Source organism: Poecilia formosa, unplaced genomic scaffold (genome assembly GCF_000485575.1).
Source record: "Poecilia formosa unplaced genomic scaffold, Poecilia_formosa-5.1.2 Scaffold107, whole genome shotgun sequence".
NCBI lineage: Eukaryota > Metazoa > Chordata > Actinopteri > Cyprinodontiformes > Poeciliidae > Poecilia > Poecilia formosa.
The window spans coordinates 700,937-721,803 of NW_006800046.1; the positions used below are offsets into that span (position 1 = coordinate 700,937).

The 20,867-nt window shown below is 38.2% G+C and overlaps 1 protein-coding gene and 1 pseudogene across 1 annotated transcript; both read right to left on the reverse strand.

The window, feature by feature from the left end:
* Positions 1-249: 249 nt before the first annotated feature.
* Positions 250-7,788, reverse strand: LOC103143333 (sodium-dependent neutral amino acid transporter B(0)AT1-like; annotated as a pseudogene).
* Positions 7,789-8,694: 906 nt separating this feature from the next.
* slc6a19a.2 (solute carrier family 6 member 19a, tandem duplicate 2) lies at positions 8,695-18,066 on the reverse strand. Its single transcript, XM_007559786.2, has 12 exons — positions 17,655-18,066; positions 17,086-17,226; positions 16,643-16,780; positions 16,340-16,521; positions 16,129-16,239; positions 13,692-13,804; positions 13,475-13,603; positions 13,241-13,397; positions 12,946-13,150; positions 12,690-12,849; positions 11,097-11,259; positions 8,695-10,973 (listed from the first exon to the last, which is right to left on the reverse strand). The coding sequence occupies exons 1-12, from the start codon at positions 17,857-17,859 to the stop codon at positions 10,767-10,769; spliced, it is 1,911 nt and encodes a 636-aa protein (XP_007559848.1). The 5' UTR covers positions 17,860-18,066; the 3' UTR covers positions 8,695-10,766.
* Between the last annotated feature and the right edge of the window lie 2,801 nt (positions 18,067-20,867).

A 20,867-nucleotide genomic window follows, 5' to 3' on the forward strand; every position in this document is an offset into this window, starting at 1 on the left:
ATTAATGTTCATTCAACATTAGGGCACCATCTTTTGGCATAGATTATGCACTGCATCTTCTGGCTGTTTTGTGTGAATATTTGCATAATAAGATTATTATTGTTGTAATTTCAGGTCTTCCAACACACCAAGCTCACCTTACATTTTAAGCATTTTCTGATGTTGCGGTAACAAAATAAATCAAACAGAAATTAAAATTAGCATAATTTCTTTTACAAGATGAATCAACAGAAAATTGAAATCAAAGTATTTTTTTTACTAAAACCATAAAATATATATAAAAAATGTCAGTAAGAGTTGTGATCAACATTGAAATGGAGTTAACAGAGTCTGCATTGTGCGAATGCTAACCTGTTAACCAAAGCAGCACAAGGGTATGGGGTGAAATATATGACTTAAAAAAACAAAACAAAAACATAGCTGGATTTAAGATCTGAAAATTATTGTTTTCTACATAAAACATAAATCCATCTGCATAACGCGTACGCAGGCACAGCCAGGCTGGGGACTCCTGCCAAGAGGAAGATCGCTGCGTTGATCCACGAGGGATACTCCACTGACGTCAGAGCCGGAAACACGTCCTGTAAGCACAAAACTTTATCATCAGCGCGTACTTCGGTGAAATGTCGATAATACACGTTATTATAATTATTTACATAAAGGAAGAGACATAGAGGAGATAAAACTGCTGTAAATTTAAAACTTTTAAAACTATCACAAACTTTTAAACAAGATGGAAACGATTGCCTCACGGAAAAATAACAGAAGGTGATACAACTTAATATGTTTTTTTGTTTGTTTGTTTTTTGTTTTTTTTTGTCAAGCTACCACTAAAGATATGTGTTAGTGGCATTTTAGATTATATTAATTTGCAATTGAGAGCAGACAGTGTTCAGAGTAGCTTATGATTTTACATCCTCACGAGAACATCGCCGTGATTCTGCAAGAACTCGTTGACTGCTTTTTACCCCTGGTAAGGTGCAGACCACTGAAAACTAGTCCAACTAACCCAACTTCAAAAGAACCCAGCTTTGCACGTTCCTTTTAATGAACAGATGTAACTTGGTCACAGTTTCATATCTTACAGAGTTGGGGTCCCAGACTAAGTAGGTGAGCTTCTGTTGTACTTGAGTAACCAGATAGAAAACGAGGATGACGAAGACAATCAGCGGACTGACGACTCTCCACGTAACCTGCCAGAAGATTGACGGCTTACGTCCAACCATGAACTCTATGTCCTTGTTGAACCTGTTTTTAAAAGAGAATGTATTTTTAACAATAACTGGCACACTTGGATGAATTTTAAAGATAGTATCTTGAGTGGATAGTTTACAGTGGTCGTCGAATGCTTCTGGAAATAGTCGGGTTACCAGTGAGTGCTTCGTGGGGCAATTTTTTAGGAAATATTTGCAAGTCTTTCAGTGGAACCACCACTCCCTCGATGTTCCCGAACAGCGTGGAGAGTCCCAGGCAAAGGAGCATGACGAAAAAGAGGACGGACCAGACAGGAGAGCCGGGCATCTTGGTGATGGCCTCAGTGAAGACGATGAAGGCCAGACCTGTTCCCTCCACTCCCTGAGCGAGTAAGCACACGTTGATCATCACTTTAATTATTTATAGCATTAAAAAAAAATCTCATGTATTTTTTTAAAAGACGAACTGATTGTACTTGTGGATTGGACTCCAGTTTTTATCAAATTTTGGCCTACTAATAAAAATTTAAGACATTTTCAAATTTTCTGTAAAAGCTAGAATTAATTAATTCTGTTTGAATTAAAGTAATTCTATGAATTAAAAAGCAATAAATTAATGAATTATCTCTCTCTCTCTCTCTCTCTCTATACATACATACATATATATAAGTTATTGTAGATTTGAAACACAATAAAGTTTTTTTTTTACACACGTGGCTTCTTGGAAACAAAATGCTATATTTATGCTAAATTTATTCGGGAAAAGTGTTCCTAAAATGTTTTAGTCTCATCAACAAGAACATATGATCCACAGATGTTTGTGTTTTAGTTTTCATTTGTGTTCTGATCATTTTGCGGTTTTTGTTACATTTCCAGGCTTTCCATATTCAGTTCCTTTCTCTGCCAATTATTGTGGTCAAAATCTTGTCGTATAGTTAATTCCTTGTCGTTTAGCTTCTTTCTTGTGTTCTGTTTGTGTTATTTTCAGGGTTCTGTGTGTTCAGCTCCCTCTGTATTGTCTGTGTTTATTAGACTAACCAGCACCGACTGTTGTAGAAGCTTAAATCAGAAAATGCCGTTCTTTTCAAATAGATTTTGTGCGTCCTCTGGTGTTGATTTTAAACACCTCGATGACATTTTGAAGAAAATATCTTCAAGTGTTCTTCCCTCAGTAACAGAAGAAGGTTACTTTTTGCACAAACTATCTACAATTTGTTGCATTCACTAATCAGGAAAAAAATTCAGATTTAAAAATATTTGACTCATTAAGCTCCTAATTATTTTATAAAATCATCCGAAGGTGATTCCTGGGTGAATCCCTAACGGATTTTCTTTTATTTTAAGAGTTTACCTCACTGAGGAGTTTCTGCATGTCACAGGTTTGGAGGTTCAGTCCAAGCATGACATGGGGATAGGAGCTGTTTAGGTGATTTAAGGCTGCATCGTAGTTGCTTGACGTGATGTTGTCTTCAGGAAGATCAAACGTATTTAATAACCTCACAATGTTTCTAAAACGAAAAGCAGAGGAGAATTTTGAATCGTTTTAGATGCGATTAAAGCGTTGGTTATTTTATGTGTTGTATACAAAACGTACCGTACTTACTCACTGATACAGGTGTCATATTTCTCAGTGGCTCTGAAGCCGATGATGGAGTAGGTCACCAGGGCAGCATAGATCGACGTGAGTCCAGTTACGACAGACAGGATCACAGCATCTTGCACACAGTTGTTGCTGGAGGGGGAAAGAAATGTACAGAAAAGGGAAGAGACTCAGAAACTGCACTGTGTTGGGAAGAAAAGATGCACCATTTCCACAAAATGTCCACGTCTTACTGAACAGGGTTGTAGCTTGAGAAGGAGATGAGGCCTCCCCATGCCAAACCAAAGGCGTAAAACACCTGAGCTCCTGCATCCAACCAAGTCGTTGGTTTAATCAACTCCTCCGCCTTAGAGAGAGAGAAACAGTGAAGAGACGTGGCAGAGTTTCTCCTGATGGGTTTCCTCGAGATAAGGAGTTAATTTCCAGATTTCATTTGAAAGATGGAGTCAGGTTTATCACACACACCAATCGTCTTGTGATTTCACAAAAAAAAAAACTAAAGGCCTTAACATGACTGACAAAGTTTCTTCAGGTTTTTCTCGAGAAAACTCGTGAACCATCTGGAACTCGTTATCTCGAGAAAAGCATCAGGAAATTAACTTATCTTGAGAAAACCTTTGGGAAATTAACTCATTACTTTGATGAAAACTTTGGAAAACTAAGTAGTTGTCTTGTGAAACGGGAAATTAACTCGTTATCTTGAAAAAAAATGGAAAATTAACTTGCTATCTTGAGAAAACCTTGCAAGGGACAAACTTGTTATATCAGGAAAACCACTGGGGGAAAAAACAGTATCTGCTCTCACCTCCTGTAGCATCGACTTGTGACATCACAAAATAATGTTTGGTTTGTAAAAAAAAAAAAAAGCATAAAACGCACATCTGGTGTGAAGAGGAATTTTATCCCGCTCACAGCACCTTTCAGAGTCGCTCCTCGGATCAGGAAGATGGCCAGCACTATGTAAGGCAGGATTGCTGTGACGTAAACCGCCTGAGGTCATGATGAGAGAAAAAACCTGCGATAAGTGGTTATTAGAGGGCATGGTCGGCCCAAGGCAGAAACAAACAATAAAGGCTGCTATGTTGAATTTGAACCTCCACACCAGCAGGGGGAAGTGTCACAAAAGTTAACATTTGTACAGAAGAAGCTTTCTACTGGTTCTGATCAGACTCATCTCGTCTACTGTTCCCTCATTCTCTACGACGAATGACAATTTGCCATGTTTTTTATTTTATTTTTTTAAATGAACTAACCTTCCCTGAAGTGCTTATCCCTCTAACGCAGCAGATCGCAACAATTGTCCATGCTCCCAGCAGACAAACCACCATTGGCCACTGGATTCCCTCAGACTCAGATATGGAGGCAGAACTATTCAGAGTCTCTCTGTAAAAGAAATAATCCACAGTGGAGCTCCGCTGGCATTCCGATATAAATTCTGAATAAGGAAAATAAAACCAAAAAAACATTAAAGTTAGCTAGTCAGTAATGATATCTTGTATCTGGTGATGTGGACAGGTGTTGTCTGAAAAGGTGTAACTGAATACCTGTCCCATTTTCACTCAGTGGACACTGAGCCCATGGTAGAGGCTGCTGAAAAGAGTTGAGGAGATACCAGAGGATCCAGGCTATCAGGGTATTGTAGTACAACGCAACCAAGAAAGACACCAGCATGGAGGCGATACCTTTGTGCGGACATCATGACAGATGTAACGCAAAGTCAAGGTACTGAAATGTAATGTATTTTTTTGTACCCACCAACTCCAGTCAAATAGGGGCTGATGGCGCTCCACACCCCGACGCTGCCTTTCCTCAGACGTTGACCAATGGCGAACTCCATCAGTAGGAGAGGCATTCCTTCCAGCACCAGCAGGATCAGGTAGGGAATCAGAAAGGCACCTGGAAAAGGTAGCAGTCCATGCTAGCCGACACTTTTCTTTCACTATAATTTGGAATTTTGAGGTGAAAAATGACTAAATTTTAAGTTTTCTCAGTGGAATGCTTAATGCATGTTAGTTGAAAGGAAAAATAAGCTGTGAAAAGAAGGCATGCACTGATCCGCTTTTTCCAGTTCTGGTACCGATACAGATATCTGAGGTTTAGTATCGGCCAATACCGATCCGATACACAAAATGATGCTGAATTGACTTAAAATGCTTCTTAAACACAGACATAAAAGTACTGAACTTCAAATTCATTTGATAACTTTGCACTGGTACTGCACACTGAAATACACCAAAAGCTTCACAAGCTTAGTAAAAATAATCCAACAGTGCCATTAGGATTATAACAGTCAATGTAAAATAAATAATAGAGAAACTGAATGTCATGAAGCGGTGTGGTTATAGTGAGGATCGCACGCTGAGACCCAGGTAGATGAAAAAATAATAAATTTAATGAAAATAAATCCAGCAGAACAGCACGAAGGAACAACTGGAGACACGAGGAAACAGGCAAAGGTTTGACAATGTTAGACAAGGACCCGACGAAGAACACAGACACAGGTGGGTTTAAATACACAGGGAGGGTAATCAGGTAAGTAGACACACCTGGGGGACAATCAACGGGGAGGACAGGACAGAGACTCAGAGGAAACAGGACAGAAGCACAGAAAATGTCAAAAATAAACACTCAAACACACGGATCATAACACTGAAACTGACAAAAATAATAGGTTGACTATCTTGGTCAAATCAAGAACAGGCTATCAGGGTTTACTGCAGTTTGTTTGTAAAAAAAAAAAACTGCAGCAAATTTTATTTCAAATTTTAGCATTTTAGCAGTCTCTCAAACAGCAGCTCTAAAATGTTTCTTTGACATCCAAACGAGCTAAAAGTCCAGCCATTTGCCCGATTGTTGTGTCGTCTTATAAAATCTAATCAGTTTGGACGAGACTGGATGTTCACCACTTTTCCTGTTCACACTCATTCACCTTGTAAACATTATTGCTACTGAAGGTACTTTGTCCTCTTCAAACATTTAAACATTGGTTTCCAATACTTTATAGTGAAAAAAAAAGATTGGGAAATATGTGTGTGTGGGAGGGGGAGGTTCTACCTGAATTCCTTAATTTTTTGAATTTGTTTATTTTTAATTTAAATCTTTAAAATACTGAATTTTTATGCGTTTTATTTTTTATCTAATTACGTCCTTTTGTGCAAAACAATCAAACAGGTCAGTAATTACACATAGAGTTCTCTTTACTCTTACTTCAGCAATTTGTTGGATAGCTACTTTTTAATTCTCCTTAATAATATGTTGAGGTGGTTCTACTGTTATTTTGAGCTCTTTATTTTTACCCAATTCTGTCGGTTTGCACTATTATTAATACAAAGCAAACCGCGTGCAACTTTATTTGCACTCAAATTCAAAATTTCACAAATATTTTTTTCTCTTGCAGATTCTTAAAGGAAGGATGAAAAAAAAATTGTTGTGTTTCTTGTTTAGGACTAGAAAATAATCTCTGCTAATTCGTGTTAGCGTACGTTCTTTCATCTACTGAATTTAATTGGAACCAATCCCTAATACAGAATACATAAAAACATGGTAAGAAACCATAAAAATGTTGAGCATTAATCAGAATCCGAACAACTGGAGAGCGATTGTTTGAAATGTCAACATCAGTATTGACACCCTAGTGTTACCTTCATGTATCTATTTGATCATGAGACAGTGAGGAAGAGGTCATCCCAGGCCATTGTCCAAGTTAGTCACTGAGGCTTTATGCTGTGTAAAGTGAGGAATAAGGGATTTATTGTTTAGATATGATACTGCCGACAGGAAGCCTCCATCACCTCGCAGGTGCAGGCAGCGTTTATTTATGTCTGTTTGAACAAAAGGACACATCAGAGATCGGTAATCAGTCACAACTAATCGTGAACAACTATAAAGATTAGACGTTGTTTAGAACATAACGAGGGCTTATTCTAATGAAGTGCTCCCTTTACGTGTGACATATTTACTTATTTAATCTCTAAATTAATGCTATTTGTCAGTATTTTAGACATCAGTTACAGAAGAACTGAACTAATAAACCCAGATGAAACTCAGTCCAGTTCAGAATAACATAGGATAGAGACTGCTTTTAAAACATTTCCTAATTCCTGTGGCTCAATGTGCAGCGTCAATATTAATTTCTCGCATAAATCATATGCAATGGAAACACACACGTAAATTATCTTTAATCTTTAAGCAAAGGCATCTAAAGCCTGAGAATAATTAAAATAACCTCTTGGCAAATTCATGAACAAAGTGCTTTGCACTCGTCCATAAGTGATTTATTAACTCTTTGCTTGGCTGTAGGTTCACTGGACCAGTCATTTTCTTCACAGGAAGAAAATTTCAGCTATTTTTTTTTTTTTAGCATTTCAGCCTTTTAGATTAAAAAAAAAAAAAAAAGTACAATTAGTGCGCATCATCATGCGTTCAGATTTCAGTCCGTTATTCACATCACTCACCTCCTCCGTGACTCTGACACAGGTAAGGGAAGCGCCACACGTTCCCCAGACCGATACAGAAGCCCACACAGGTCAGAATGTACTGGGCCTTGTTGTCCCACTGGGGCCGCCCCTCCGCATCCTCTTTCTCCATCCTCTCCAGGTCGTCGTAGTCGGGGATCCGGAGCTCTAGGCCCGGGTTGGGGAGCACCAGTCTCATGCTGAAGCCGCGTGTAAAACCGATCGTGCGTCTGCTGCCGCCTGTTTGCAGCGAGGAGATGGAGTGCGCACAAGTCGCTGTTTACACAGCAGCCTTCAGCGGTCATTACACAAATTTATGGTCTTTTACTGCTTTGCTCCATGAATAGATAAACAAATAGCAAAGCTGTGCATTTATTTTTTGAGTACTCAGTGGTTTTTCATGCAAAGAGCTAAAAATAAAAGTCCTGGATTACTCATAAACTTTGGAAGAAAAAAAAAACACGTTGAGGGCAAAAAGAGCCTGATTTTAATTAGTCAAAAGGTAATTATTGGTCAAATCTTTAAATAATTCATTAACCGTCCTATCTATTATCTTCACATATTTAATATATATGTGCGTACATATGTTGTTGTATTGAGCACTAAACAGGCCAATAAGAAATAACATTTCACACAATAACTTACATAAACTAATAATATATAAAATATACACCAAACAATTATTTGTCAATGAGTGTCATTAGATTCTTTAAAAATGCTAATAATTACATTTTCATATTTTTATTTTAAATCTGTATTAAAATGTTTTCATAAACTATGTCATTATTTTGGTATATATGTTTGTTTGTTTTTTAGTTAATATATATTTTTTTGAACTGTTCATCTCAATAATTTTAACCTGAACACAAATTCAACTAAATTATCTTCCAAAGCAGAATTAAAATTACTTTAGAAAATACAAATACTTAATTTATTACTACATCTAATGTCTGATGATTGGGAATTTTAATGCATTTCTTTTGCATGCAATTATTTAATTTAATACGGAATTTAAATAATAATCATTGAAATATGCTTTTCTTTCATGTCTATTTAAAGTTTCATCAAAATGACCAGATATGCAAGTATTACATAATAATATTATGATATTGTATAAGTTACTGATGCTGTGATTGGTGCCACTGATGGCCACTAATAGAGCAGCAGCAGATCATAAATGTATTTTCAGTCGTCGGGGCCAACGCTGCTCCGTGAAGCTCTTCCTGACGAAGAACTTGATGTTCATGAAGGAAATTATTTTTTTTATTTGAAAATTTGTGTACTAAAATATTAATAAAAACATATATTTGTTCCTTTTTGGCCCTTATTTAAATGTTGCAATTTTCTTCCCCCCCCCATAAATGTTTTCCTTTTAGGCGTAATGAATGTATGTTTACTGTGGTCAATTTCTACAACTGCAACATATGCTTAAGAAGCACAACCACTATTTCATTGTGTTATGTGTATTTTTATTTTTGACTTACATCTGAGCAAATGAGCACATACATATCATATCAACTGTAAATGTGGAGTGGCAATATACGTGCGACCTAAAATATCTTAACACGGGGACTAATTTTTGTAAAGCGGTGCCTAAAAAACGTAAACCCCTTCGACAAAGTAATTTTACATTTTTCCAATCACAGAAATGTCAAACGTTATGTAGTGCTCAAACGTATGAACAGAAACTATCCATCTAAACAGCTTATATTCAACATTTAAACCATAATTTTGAACATATTAGAAAAAAAACTATTAACACAATATCAAAAGAATAATAAGACTTAGAAATAAGATTATTTCATGTCTCTATTGCATTTTTGCATTGAAGCTCACATAAATTGCAAGCTAATGTTTCTGAGCTACAAGCAGCTGAACTAGCTTAAAAACAAACTGTGATTTTTATTAGCCTAAAGTATTTACTCCAAAAACTGTTTTAAAATTCTGGCATTTCAATTCTTGACGTTTAATAAACCTAGCTTAACTATCAGGTTTAGCTAAGCTATGCTGCATATTATCGGAACAGCACTTGAAGCATTTAGGGTTAGCACACAACCTCCAAAATGTTGGCTATGCAAACAAAGATGATGCCAGTTTTCATTTAACAAGATGAGTTCCAATTTCTTTTGTTTAGTACAGAATACAACGCGCAGAAAGTGGAGAATACCTGGATAAACCCAACATGTAATGTTACTTTTAATAGGAAGTAAAACAGAACTGCAAAGATTTGTCGAAGTCAAAAACAGACATTGGTGTTTCTTAAGCAATAATTTCAACAGGTACAGTTAAAAGAGAATTTCCCAAACTAGAACAATACTTGGTGTATTTAAAGGATCAAACTACAAACTACTTCTCTGGAAATTATTCATGAATTGAGCTGGTAACCTACAGTGATGTGACTCAGAAATATTGAAAATTATTTTTGACCAAACATTCAAAGTGTCTCAATTTTTAGTACCCTAAGCAGTATTACCAAACAGATCATGTATTACTTTATGTCCCCCCCATGTTCTTTTCATGACTAAACCCATTCATGGTTCTATTGGAGTAACCCATATATCAATCCAAAGATGTACTTTGGATTTATTTGCCCCCCCCGCCCCCACATGGACAATACAGAGAGGAGAGCCGCTCATGCTTGGGGCAAATACTGAACAACATGGTTCCTCCCCAATCAGAAACCCCAGTTCATCTTACAAACTAGGTTCCCAAACGTCAACAGTACTGTTCAAATCAACCAGAACCCACAAACAAGATCAATAATTTTAGTGCTTACAACAATGTTTCTGATATTTCATCAACTCAAACAGTTTGTGTTGCTATGTGACTTTCCCATTAGGTGAATTCTTATTTATCCCAAACTATTTAAATAATAAAGGTTCTACAGAGCTCAGTGTCTCATTTCACTGTTTATTCTGTACTAGCATACAGAGATACAACTAGTTTGTCTTTAAGTACATCTTCATGCACAAGCCCATGATGCTCATGCTATTTGTATTGCCAATATTGTACACAGTGCGACGTTTTCATACTACGTAAGTGTATTATTCACAATCCCTTTATGCCTTAACCTAGTCAATAATACCTTTACTGCTGTCATTGCATGGCATAATTGGATGGTTTCTTTAGTAAAAACACTAAAACGTAAGGCCTATCCATGCTTTGTAAGAACAGAGCCATTTGTTCGCTCTCCCAAGGATGCAAGAACGAAGTGACGTGATTCTGCTTTTACCGCTCCTTGATATTTCTTGACAGACATTGTTGGGGAAACTATGATGGCTTTCTAGAAGTTGTGCACAAGGGTTATATATGAAAGAACTTGGACGTTGTTCTTGCAGCCCTGGCAGAGAGAACAAACCTCTCTGTTCTTGTGGAGTATTTAGTCGTCTCTATCTTTGCCTTTCAAAGATAACAGTGAGTCTTCGGCGTGTTGTTGCATCATTACAACACACCAGCAAAGTCCAATAAACATAATTTACAAGTTCGTTGATATTAAATAGCCAAAAGAAGTACATTTATCTAAAACTTCATTTTGTCACTCATTTGTATTTTGGCAGAGATTGTGTCCACTGTACTGTCGCTGTAGTCCTTTTTGCAGAATTTCCTCTGGATGAGCTTGTAAAGGGCAAAGATGGGGATGGCTAAACTGGGAACTCCAGCCAGGATGAAGATCATGGCGTAGATCCATTGTGGGTAGTAACGCTCAGCGAGGGTGGGGAAGCTCTCCTGTAAGCAGAGCAGAAGATTTATCAAACCAAGGTTTGCCCACAACCACAATTAGAAGAAAAGACAGTTGGGGTGAATTTTTTCTTCTTTGCATATTTGTAGCCGATGGAGTGCCAAACTTACCGCCTCCTGGTCCCAGACCAGATAGGTGAGTTCCTTCGTGACTTGGGTGACAAAGTAGAAAATCAGGATGAAAATCATGATGAGGGGGCTAATCACTCTCCACGTCGCCTGCCAGAAGATATTGGGTTTGTGGCCGATCATAAACTCAAGGTCCTTATTAAACCTGTTCCAAAGCAATAATAGAGAGATGCACGGAGGTGAATCTGACGGAAGTCGTAAAAGTCAACCTTGTTGTTTTTTTCTGATAATATATCTCAAGAAGTTCAACAGATTTAGATACAAACATCTTTGCATTCTTTATATGACATTTTACAATGGATGACTTAAAGATTTTCAAACATGTTTACATGTTTATAGGCTTCTATTACCTTTTTAGTAACAGCTAAAAATAAATGTTTTCTTAACTCATAACCCAGGTGGGGACAATAAAACAAAACACAAATCATATTTTCCATTCTCCAAATGGCTGCAAGACACATTCTGTACTTTTCTTATCTCTTGTCCGATGACTCTGACACATTATCTCCCCTACAAGGACAGAATATAACACTTGGCTAGTTCCTGCTTTGTTTGGACTGTAAAAGCATCTTACTGAACATCAGACACCACCACTGACTAGAACTAGTCTCAGCCTTTTTTTCTTTTTATGGCTGTACTTTTGACTTTGACCATTCAAATGATACACTGTGTTCATCGATGGTCTTGCGTGAATTCCCCATTTTAAAAAAAAATGTTCAGGCCAGGCAGGCGAATTTTGTAGCAAAAATCTTGAATGGATAATTTCTGAATCCAGAATGTGGCAAAATATCCAAATCATGACACGAAGTGAGGCAGAGGGTTCATGATAATGAGACACAATTTTGGTGTTTGACAAACAGATATGCTTTGTTGACCAAAGAAATTATGAATTGAGTTATCACTAAGCAATCAGTGCAATTTTATTTATTTATTAACTTTATTGCAGGAAAATAGAAGATATCTTTTCACTGCATTTCATTCTTCTGCTCATTGCCTGACCTTCTTATCTTTATCTGAGTGTTTGGTGGCACCCTCTGGGAGAATTATAGTCCCTGTCAGCATGGCAGAAATGTGTGCTGTTTGGTTTGTTTCTTAGGATAGCCATTGCCATGACGACGTACTACAGCGTTGACCTCCACAGAGAGCCCAAGCTACCCTTATTGGGGGGATGACAAATCCCATATTGAGTGATAATATAAACGTTTTAGCCAACTTTGGTGCACGTCTGATAATGAACGTTTAAATTACTGTTGGCTAGCTCATGCAAGCTGAAGTAAGGTAATATAACTCTTGTAAAAAGCCTTATTACAGTAGCATAATGTCTCACTAAAAAAATTGTACACAGTGATCTTTGGAAATAAAGATACCCTTGGGGCCTCTGACCATCCATGTTTATTGTAGCTCCAGCTTTTTTAAACTTCTAATCTGTTGCTCTGACTGCAGAGATGGGCAGGTTCAGCTAGTAGCTATCATCTTGTAGCCATTTCCTGACTTCTGAAGAGAGAAACCTTTACGTCCTATGGTATAAATATCAACATTTGTGGGCAAAATCACAACTGACTGCCCGTGACTCACCTGTCCATGCCATAGATGTAGACAACAGAAATCATTTCAAAAAATCCGATGACCAGGAGCGGAATAGAGCCTGCAAAGTTGTCAAAAAGAGCCAGCCAGTAGTTCCCAGAGCGAAGAGCGAAAATGAGCCCAAGAGCTAGAGATATGAAGCATGTCAGACCTGAAAACACAACGCAATTTGTCACTCTGTTGTCATCGGATCGCATATGGAGAAAGTTTGACTCTGCATTGATCAACGAAACTAGGAGAAACTTACCACTGATAACTTCTTTGGGCCAACTCCTGGGTAGCAGTTTGAGATCCAGCAGAGGAGCTATAACACCCTCAATGCTGCCAAACATAGTGGAGAGGCCGAGGCAGAAGAGCATGACAAAGAAGAGAACAGACCAAAGAGGGGAAATCGGCATCTCTATGATGGCTTCTGTGAACACAATGAAGGCCAGTCCTGTTCCTTCCACACCCTAAAGAAACACAGACCCCATTATTCTGCCATACATGGAAGACTTCTTTTCTTTTTCTTTGTAAAAATGGAAGAATACACATCGTCTTACCTGGCTAAGGAAAGTCTGCATGTCGCAGTTCTGCAGGGACAATCCCTGGATGACATCCGGACTCGTGTGGTTGAGGTGAGTCAGAATTTCGTCGTAGTTGCTCTGTGTGATGTTGTTCTCGGGGTAGTTGAAAGTGTTCATCAGCTTCAAGATATTGCTGTAAAAAAAAACACCTTAGTATCATTTGAATCCAGTTTGAATAAAACAAGCTCACTTTGTAAGTATTTGACTCACTCTCCGAAGCATTCATCGTATTTCTGTGTCGCCCTGAAGCCGATGATGGAGTAGATAACCGTTGCCGAGTACACCGAGGTGCAGCCGTTGATGATGGAGATGAGGACAGCGTCCAGCTCGCAGTTGTTGCTGAAATGAGCATTTTGAGGGACTTTGTGTGAGGTGGGCTGGAGAAAATACCTTCCCCTCGTTTTTACTGAACCACCAGCTCACTTACTGCACAGAGTTGTAGCTGGAGAAGGAGATGAGACCTCCAAAAGCCAAAGAAAAGGAGTAAAATACTTGGGCTCCTGCATCCAGCCAGGTTGAAGGATTCATTAATTCATCTACCTGAAAAAAATATATCAAAAAATTCTTAGGAAAAACTACTATTACTTCCTAGAATGTTGTTAAACTTTTCCTTGGGCTTTAATAATTAGGTTTAATGGCACATCTAAATTAGAAGATTGACTGTTTGACACAACAGGAAAAGATAAGATCCAGTGGATGAATTTGCTAAATAACATGAGCTGTTTTTCTGTCTAAGTGACATCAGGTCACTTAGACAGAAAAACAGCCAATTTTGATCCATTTTGTACACACAAGTTGTGGTTTCCTTCCATCCAATGTCCATTTTGTACCTTTGTAGGTAAACCATTGCATGTCAAGGTACTTTTCTTCATTATAATGAAGATAAATACCTATAAAAAGTTTTAAATCTTCTATAACTTAACTATGTACCTGAAGATATTTTTTCATTAACATTATTTTGTTCCTTCTGATCCAAAATGTTTGGGGTCTGGTAGAGTCTAGTCAAATAGGAGGATAGCTGCTGATCAAAACAAACTTCTGTTTGTCGATACTTTTCTTTTGAACTTTTCTTATTGCAGAATGTTACTATGTTAAGGATTTCCCCCAGAAAACTTGCTAACCCCGGTGTTTGGGCAATAGGGCAGTCGTTCATCCAGTGGCCCGTCGTGTTTTTGAGTTAAAAAACATTTAAAGTTGACAGGAAATTAAAAGTATAACTTGATAATTATATGTTATGTGGAAGAACAACACCAGAACACCAACTCTAAAGTCTTAAAAAAATGCAGACATTTTAAAAAGACTTAAATAAATAAGCAATGCTAAGCCTTGTGGGGGCACATTTAAAGCCTGGTGGCCCGCCAGGCTTATAAAACACTGAGGGAAACCCTGAAGTTACTTTCAATTGCTGGTACGAAATGTACTGGTACATTATGAAACATCCCATTTAACTTAATTGTTAAAGACGTTGGGTACAGAATTATCCAAACTACAAAAGGCAACGAGGGGAAACGACCATCACCAGTTAGCCACCAGCACATTGGTTCATCTTTCAAGGCAACATGAGATTTTACCAGTTTTGAAATGAAGGTTCATGACAGAGACCTTGACAGTAATCTCATCTTTTTATCATCTGGTAGTTATCTCATGTTTCCTCCAATCATACGACTACTTATTGTAGATTTAGATTATCACAAAGGTAAGAAGATTGCTGGTCATTTCTGGAAATGCAGGCTGTGTCCATATAAGATTAATAGCACTTTTATGGTCATCTTGTAAATATAAGGTTGCAGTTGCCAACTTTTATCTTTTACCATCTGATAGATGAGCATGGAAATAAATGCTATTAAGTCAGTTATCTTATTGTCCATATCTGTCAATGAGTTTAACTCTAACAATAGCATACACTAAATAATATTTCAAAGTTTATCCGCAGCACAAAGCCTAGTAAACTTCAAAGTGGATCATTTATTAAAATAGCAATAAATCAGATAACACAATCTTGATAGCCATAAAAACTAAATTGGTTTATTAACTCCTGACTGGACTTTGTATCAAACAGAAACATAGCTCGCTTCATACGCATAAAAACAAAAGCGTGTTTGGGAGAATTCATGAGCAATTTAGCAGGAGATTTAGCTGGACAGGAATCATAGTCTGTCAAAAAATCTGTCAAAATCTCTTGCCATTGGGTCTAGGATTGAAAGTTATCCCCCTGGCTAACATATTTACACCAGAATGTTCATTGATATGCCTTGCCCTGTCTTATTTTTAAAAATAAAGAAAATATATCGTAAGACTTGACTAGCTGAGGACAAAAATCTCCCAAAATGGGAAAAGAGGCATATCATGAAACCCTGGGAAAATTCCTACAGATGAAACCATTATGTGAGATCTGAGCATTGTTTTTAGCCTTACTTTCCTACATGCTGCTTCAAATACTGGAAATAAGAGAAATAAATAAGCATGCAATGGGTGAAAACTGTGCAATTGTTTGGGACAAAATGGCAGCATAAGGCCACCAAATGAGAGAACCAATCGCTAAAGGAGCAACTAGACTCAGTGGTCACTTCATTCTCCTGCTACAGATTAGCAGAACTAGAAGTCAAACCCAACATAGAAGTGAACACTGTTTCACTCTTTAATCTACTAGCATTGTCAGAAGGATAATGGGTTAAAAACCCTTAGAAGACAGTTTTCAGAACAAGGAAAATGACCTTCGGCCAAACAGAATGCTTTCATTGCCAAAAGACAGCTACACCAACATAGTGCCAAGAAAGCAAGATTTTGAGAGAAACCAGTCACAATATTTATCAAAAATAGTCAAACTTCTTTCTTTTCTGTTACTAGGTAATAACATCACTTACATCTGGTGTGAAGAGGTACTTTATTCCTTCTGTGGAGCCTTTTAGAGTCAGTCCCCGGACGAGGAAGATGGTGAGGACGAGATACGGCAAAGTGGAGGTGATGTACACGGCCTTAAATAAAAAAATAAATAAAAAAAAGATGGATGTTTGAACAATGACACAGGAGCCACCGCAGTAGAAGAGTTTTCCAGATGCAACGTGGCCTTCAGACCTTGCCGGTGGTCTCGATGCCCCTGATGCAGCAGACGTAAAGCACAGTCCAGGCGGCGATGAGGGCGAGAACCATCCACCACTGCAGTCCCCCAGACTCATCGATGGCCGTTGAAGTGTTCAGCGTTTCTCTGTACCAGAAGTAGTCGACGGTGGTGCTCCGCGCGCACTCCTCCACGTATCCTTAAGTGGGGCGGTAAAAACTAAAGATCAGTCGAGTGGAAGCCGAGTGTCAACAGCCTCGGCAGGAAACTCTTTACCCCGCGCCATAAAAGCAAATGGGTGCTCCGCTTCAAGCACCTACCCGTCCTGTTGGCATTGAGCGGACACTGGCTCCAGGGCAGAGGGTCTTGGAAGGAGTTGAAGAGATACCACATGATCCAGGCCATGATGGTGTTGTAGTAGACGCCCACCAGGAAGGACACCAGCATGGAGGCGATGCCTGCAAGCGAACGAAGGACAAGAAAAACATTTTATACTGATGTCCCTCCAGCATCGCTTTGACCAAGTAACTCTAACTCAAAATCACAGTTAGTGGAGTTGCTGTGTAATACAATAACTTCTAATAAGAAACGCCCAATTGTATTAAATTATACTTGAGATTTTAGCAGTTTTACAATTTCTGAATTGATCAGAAATACTAAACTATGAGAAATAGTAAAGGGATGTTGACACAATATTACTACAAATGTATTCAAAATCACATGTTTTTCTGTTGCTTTAATGTTTTTTTTCTTTTGTACGCACCAACTCCTGCCAGGTAAGGATTGATGGATCTCCATACGCCCACGCTGCCTTTCCTCAGACGCTGACCGATGGCGAACTCTAAGTGGAGCAGCGGGATTCCCTCCAGAACCAGCAGGATCAGGAACGGGATCATAAACGCTCCTGAAAGGGGGAAAAAAACAAAAAACATTTTGTGTGTTTCTACAAAGTAATTCTTTTTTTTTGTTCTTTAGCAAGGGAGAAGTATTTAGCAGTGAGTTGCACAAACAAGCCATTGCATAGAAACAGCTATAAACAAACCTGATTAAAAATTTATTTTATAAACCATGATTCACATTTTTATCTTCCATAGGAACAAATGAGAGTAATTCATTTTATTTCACTTTATATGCAGTAATCCATTTTTCTGAATAGGTTTTCACACGAAAGCTTAATGGACATTAAAATTTCACTTAAAAGTTATTTTTAAAAACTTACTTGGAATGACGTTTTCTTCTGAAAACGTAATTAATAATGCTTGAAATCTCCTCAAACAGAGCGAACTCCACGTATTTCCGTTAAAGTCTCTGATGCTACGGCTCTCCTCTTACCTCCGCCGTGACTTTGACACAGGTACGGGAACCTCCAGACGTTGCCGAGCCCCACACAGAAGCCCACGCAGGTGAGCAGGTACTGGGCTTTGTTGTCCCACTGGGGTCGGTCCCCAGCCTCGTCCTTCTCCATCTTCTCCAGGTCCCCGTGGGACGGGATCCTGTCATCCAGTCCCGGATTTGGCAGCTTCAGCTTCAGCCTCATCGTGTCTCCTTTTGTAAAATTCCCTCCCCCCCAAAAAAATAAAAAAATGTAGCTCCTAAATCTGTTTAACCACTTGTTACTCTTTTGCAAACCCTCCCAGCTGCCGAATCCTTTTTTTTTTTCTATCTGAGAAACAGCCTTCTCTCTGGAGACGGTTGCTGACTGTCTCCCTCTGAGTCCTCAGTCCCTTCTGACTGCGGCTGGAAGAGTCAGTGAGGTATTGACTGCCACATCTGGCACCTTAACTGCAGTTATCAGTAGCTCATTACTGTCTGTGCAATGTCAGCAGGTATGCACGGGAAAAAAAACAAAAAAACAGCACCACCTCATTGATAGTGGTTAATGCATCACAGGAGCTGCTGGCGGCTACGTCTTCCCGCTGATGAGTTTGCGCGTCAAGTTTATGAAGACCAGTCACGGAAGGACTAAAGTGCAATTGACTTTTTTGAGGGACACCTTTTTATTTTCTCTAAATAAAAAAAAGCAAATATTCAGTCTAACTATGTGTAGCACTCCTGTAGATTCACCAGCAGTGTAATTTGTCATGATCAAATATTTTCAGCGTTTCTATATATTGCAATAATTAGCCAAAGATGGGCCAACCAGTTAACATGGGGCTTATTTGAACTGAGTCTGTAAAAGTCACTTTTAAGATGTTTGTGTTTTTTAGTACTTTTGCATTTTAAATGCTCATGAAAGAACTTCAGTTTGAGAACATGTACATTTGTGTTCTGGGGTGATGGTGGTGAAGAACCTGGGCACATTGCAGTCACTAAACTCCATTACAAATATGCACAAAACTTTGTCTATATTCCATTAATGTCAAAAAACAACAATTCAATTTCACAATTGCGATGTCTTCATTTCATAAGAAACACAATTCAAATCACATGGAAGTTTGTTCACGTGGTAAGACATTAAAAGTCATGCCACGCCATCATCATCCAACTAGTTCCTCTTTCCTTCTTCTTCAACATCCGCTTGTTGATCACGTGACTCGTGTGATGCGAAAAAAGTGTTTCCATTGCAGATTTGCGTAAAAAACCAATGTCAATTTGACCTAAAGAAAACCACCCAATCACGGTGCCAAAACGTTTTACTGAAAAATGAGTTTTTGAAATTGGTTTCTATTGAGTAAAATTACTTGGGAAATGTCTAATTGTGGATATCGTCAATGGAAAAACAGCCATTCAGTTGTTCATGAACTCCTTTCCAGTTGTACTCAGAACTGTGAAATTTTGACTCTCCAGCTTGAAAAATCAACTGGGAGACTTTCTGAAGTCAGATTTCACGTCTAGCCCCCAGGTGTGACTTTTAAGGCGGACTTTGCGTTTCAATATGGCCGCTCCTCGCATCTAGAGTAGTAAGTAAGTAAATAGAAACGTTTAATTTACAAGACACGAATGTAAGAGTGCGTCTAAAATCAGTGCTACATGTAGCACCTAGAACTCTAAATTTAAAGTAGTGTTCACTCATGAGCTACTGCAGACAATGCTCATGGGCATTACCGTGTTGAAATTCCGGTTTCTTAACTAGAAAGTTGTTACTTCGGGTCTGACCTCAAACCCAGGTCAGAGTTCAAACTTTCAAGGCAACTGGAATGCAACATTAGTCCCCCAAAGTTCTCTAGAGTCAAACATGAGGCAGTGTGTGTCGGGTAGTTGAAGCTTTGTCCTTTGGTCATAACGTGTGTGTGATCTCAAGAACAGAAATAGCTGAAAAAAATATTTGAACCTGATTGAAAGTGAGCTAAGTAGAAGGAAGTGAAATAACCAATCAACAATAAAGTGAGAGACTCATAACTGTGCAAAAGAAAAAAATATCACATTTCAAGCAGCAAATTAAGATATGAGCTACGAACATTTATATTGTTGCCATTCTCTTCAGAGTGAGACTACAGGTTGGGTTGCCCATGATGGAGATAAGTTTGTTCTATAAAACAATGAGATTTATCAGGACAGTTAAAAGTATCGTAACACTACATGAGAAAGTGGCTCGTATATTTCAACAACTCAACATTACGGCTCTTAATTTCCTCGTTATGTCGTTGAGGCGGGTGCTCATTCAGTAAAGCGGTTAGCAAAGGAACATGTGAGGTTTTGGGGTTTGAAATTTAGCATTTTGACTATTTTGATTGTGCAGTTTGACATTTCAACAATAAATTTGCTCAATGGAAATACACCAGTTTCGAAAAAACTATTTGGATAGAATGTTTTGCCACTAGGATTGGTGCGGTTTTCTTTAGCCACATCAATACTGGTTTATTTCGCAAAACTGTCATGGCATCACTTTTATTTGTGACACATGATCAACAACTGGATGAAAAACAACAGGAAGTGGTTGGACTTTTATGGTGCGGCATTGTTTTTTTAATGACTTATTGTGTGAACAAACTTATTCTTTAATTTTGTTTCTTATGTAATGGAAACAATGCAATTGCAAAATTGTCTTTTCTTTTGAACATTACTGGAATATGGAATATTGCGCAAATTTCTAGTGGAAATGCAACCATTGCATTTCTGTTTGTTCCTTATTGTATTTTCTGCCGTATCTCCTCTCCAAAGCAACACCTGCTGCAGACCATAACATCGTGAATGATGCATCCTCTATTAACTGTGGTGTTTTTCTTTTCTTTTATTCTCTGGTGAACTCTCTGTAGGAAATGCTTCAGTGTCCGGAGGGCTGAAGACGGGTGGTCTCTGATCAGACCACAACACTGGCCAATCTCATGACAGATCCCCCCCAGAGGAATGTGCATGACTCATGCACTTTAGGCCACTCATATGACACAGTGCACTGCCCGTTCTTTTCAGTGTCATATATTAAAAAAAAAAAAAAGAAATCAAACAAACTTTTAGTGCTCGCTGTCGACATTCTCACTACTTGTCCTCAACGATAAGACTTGAATTATTCATAAACTATAGCAGATTTATAGGTTTAAGGTAATTTTTTAATTTCGTCAACATGTTTATTCCCAAACCATGTCACAGTTATTTCTTGAAGACCTC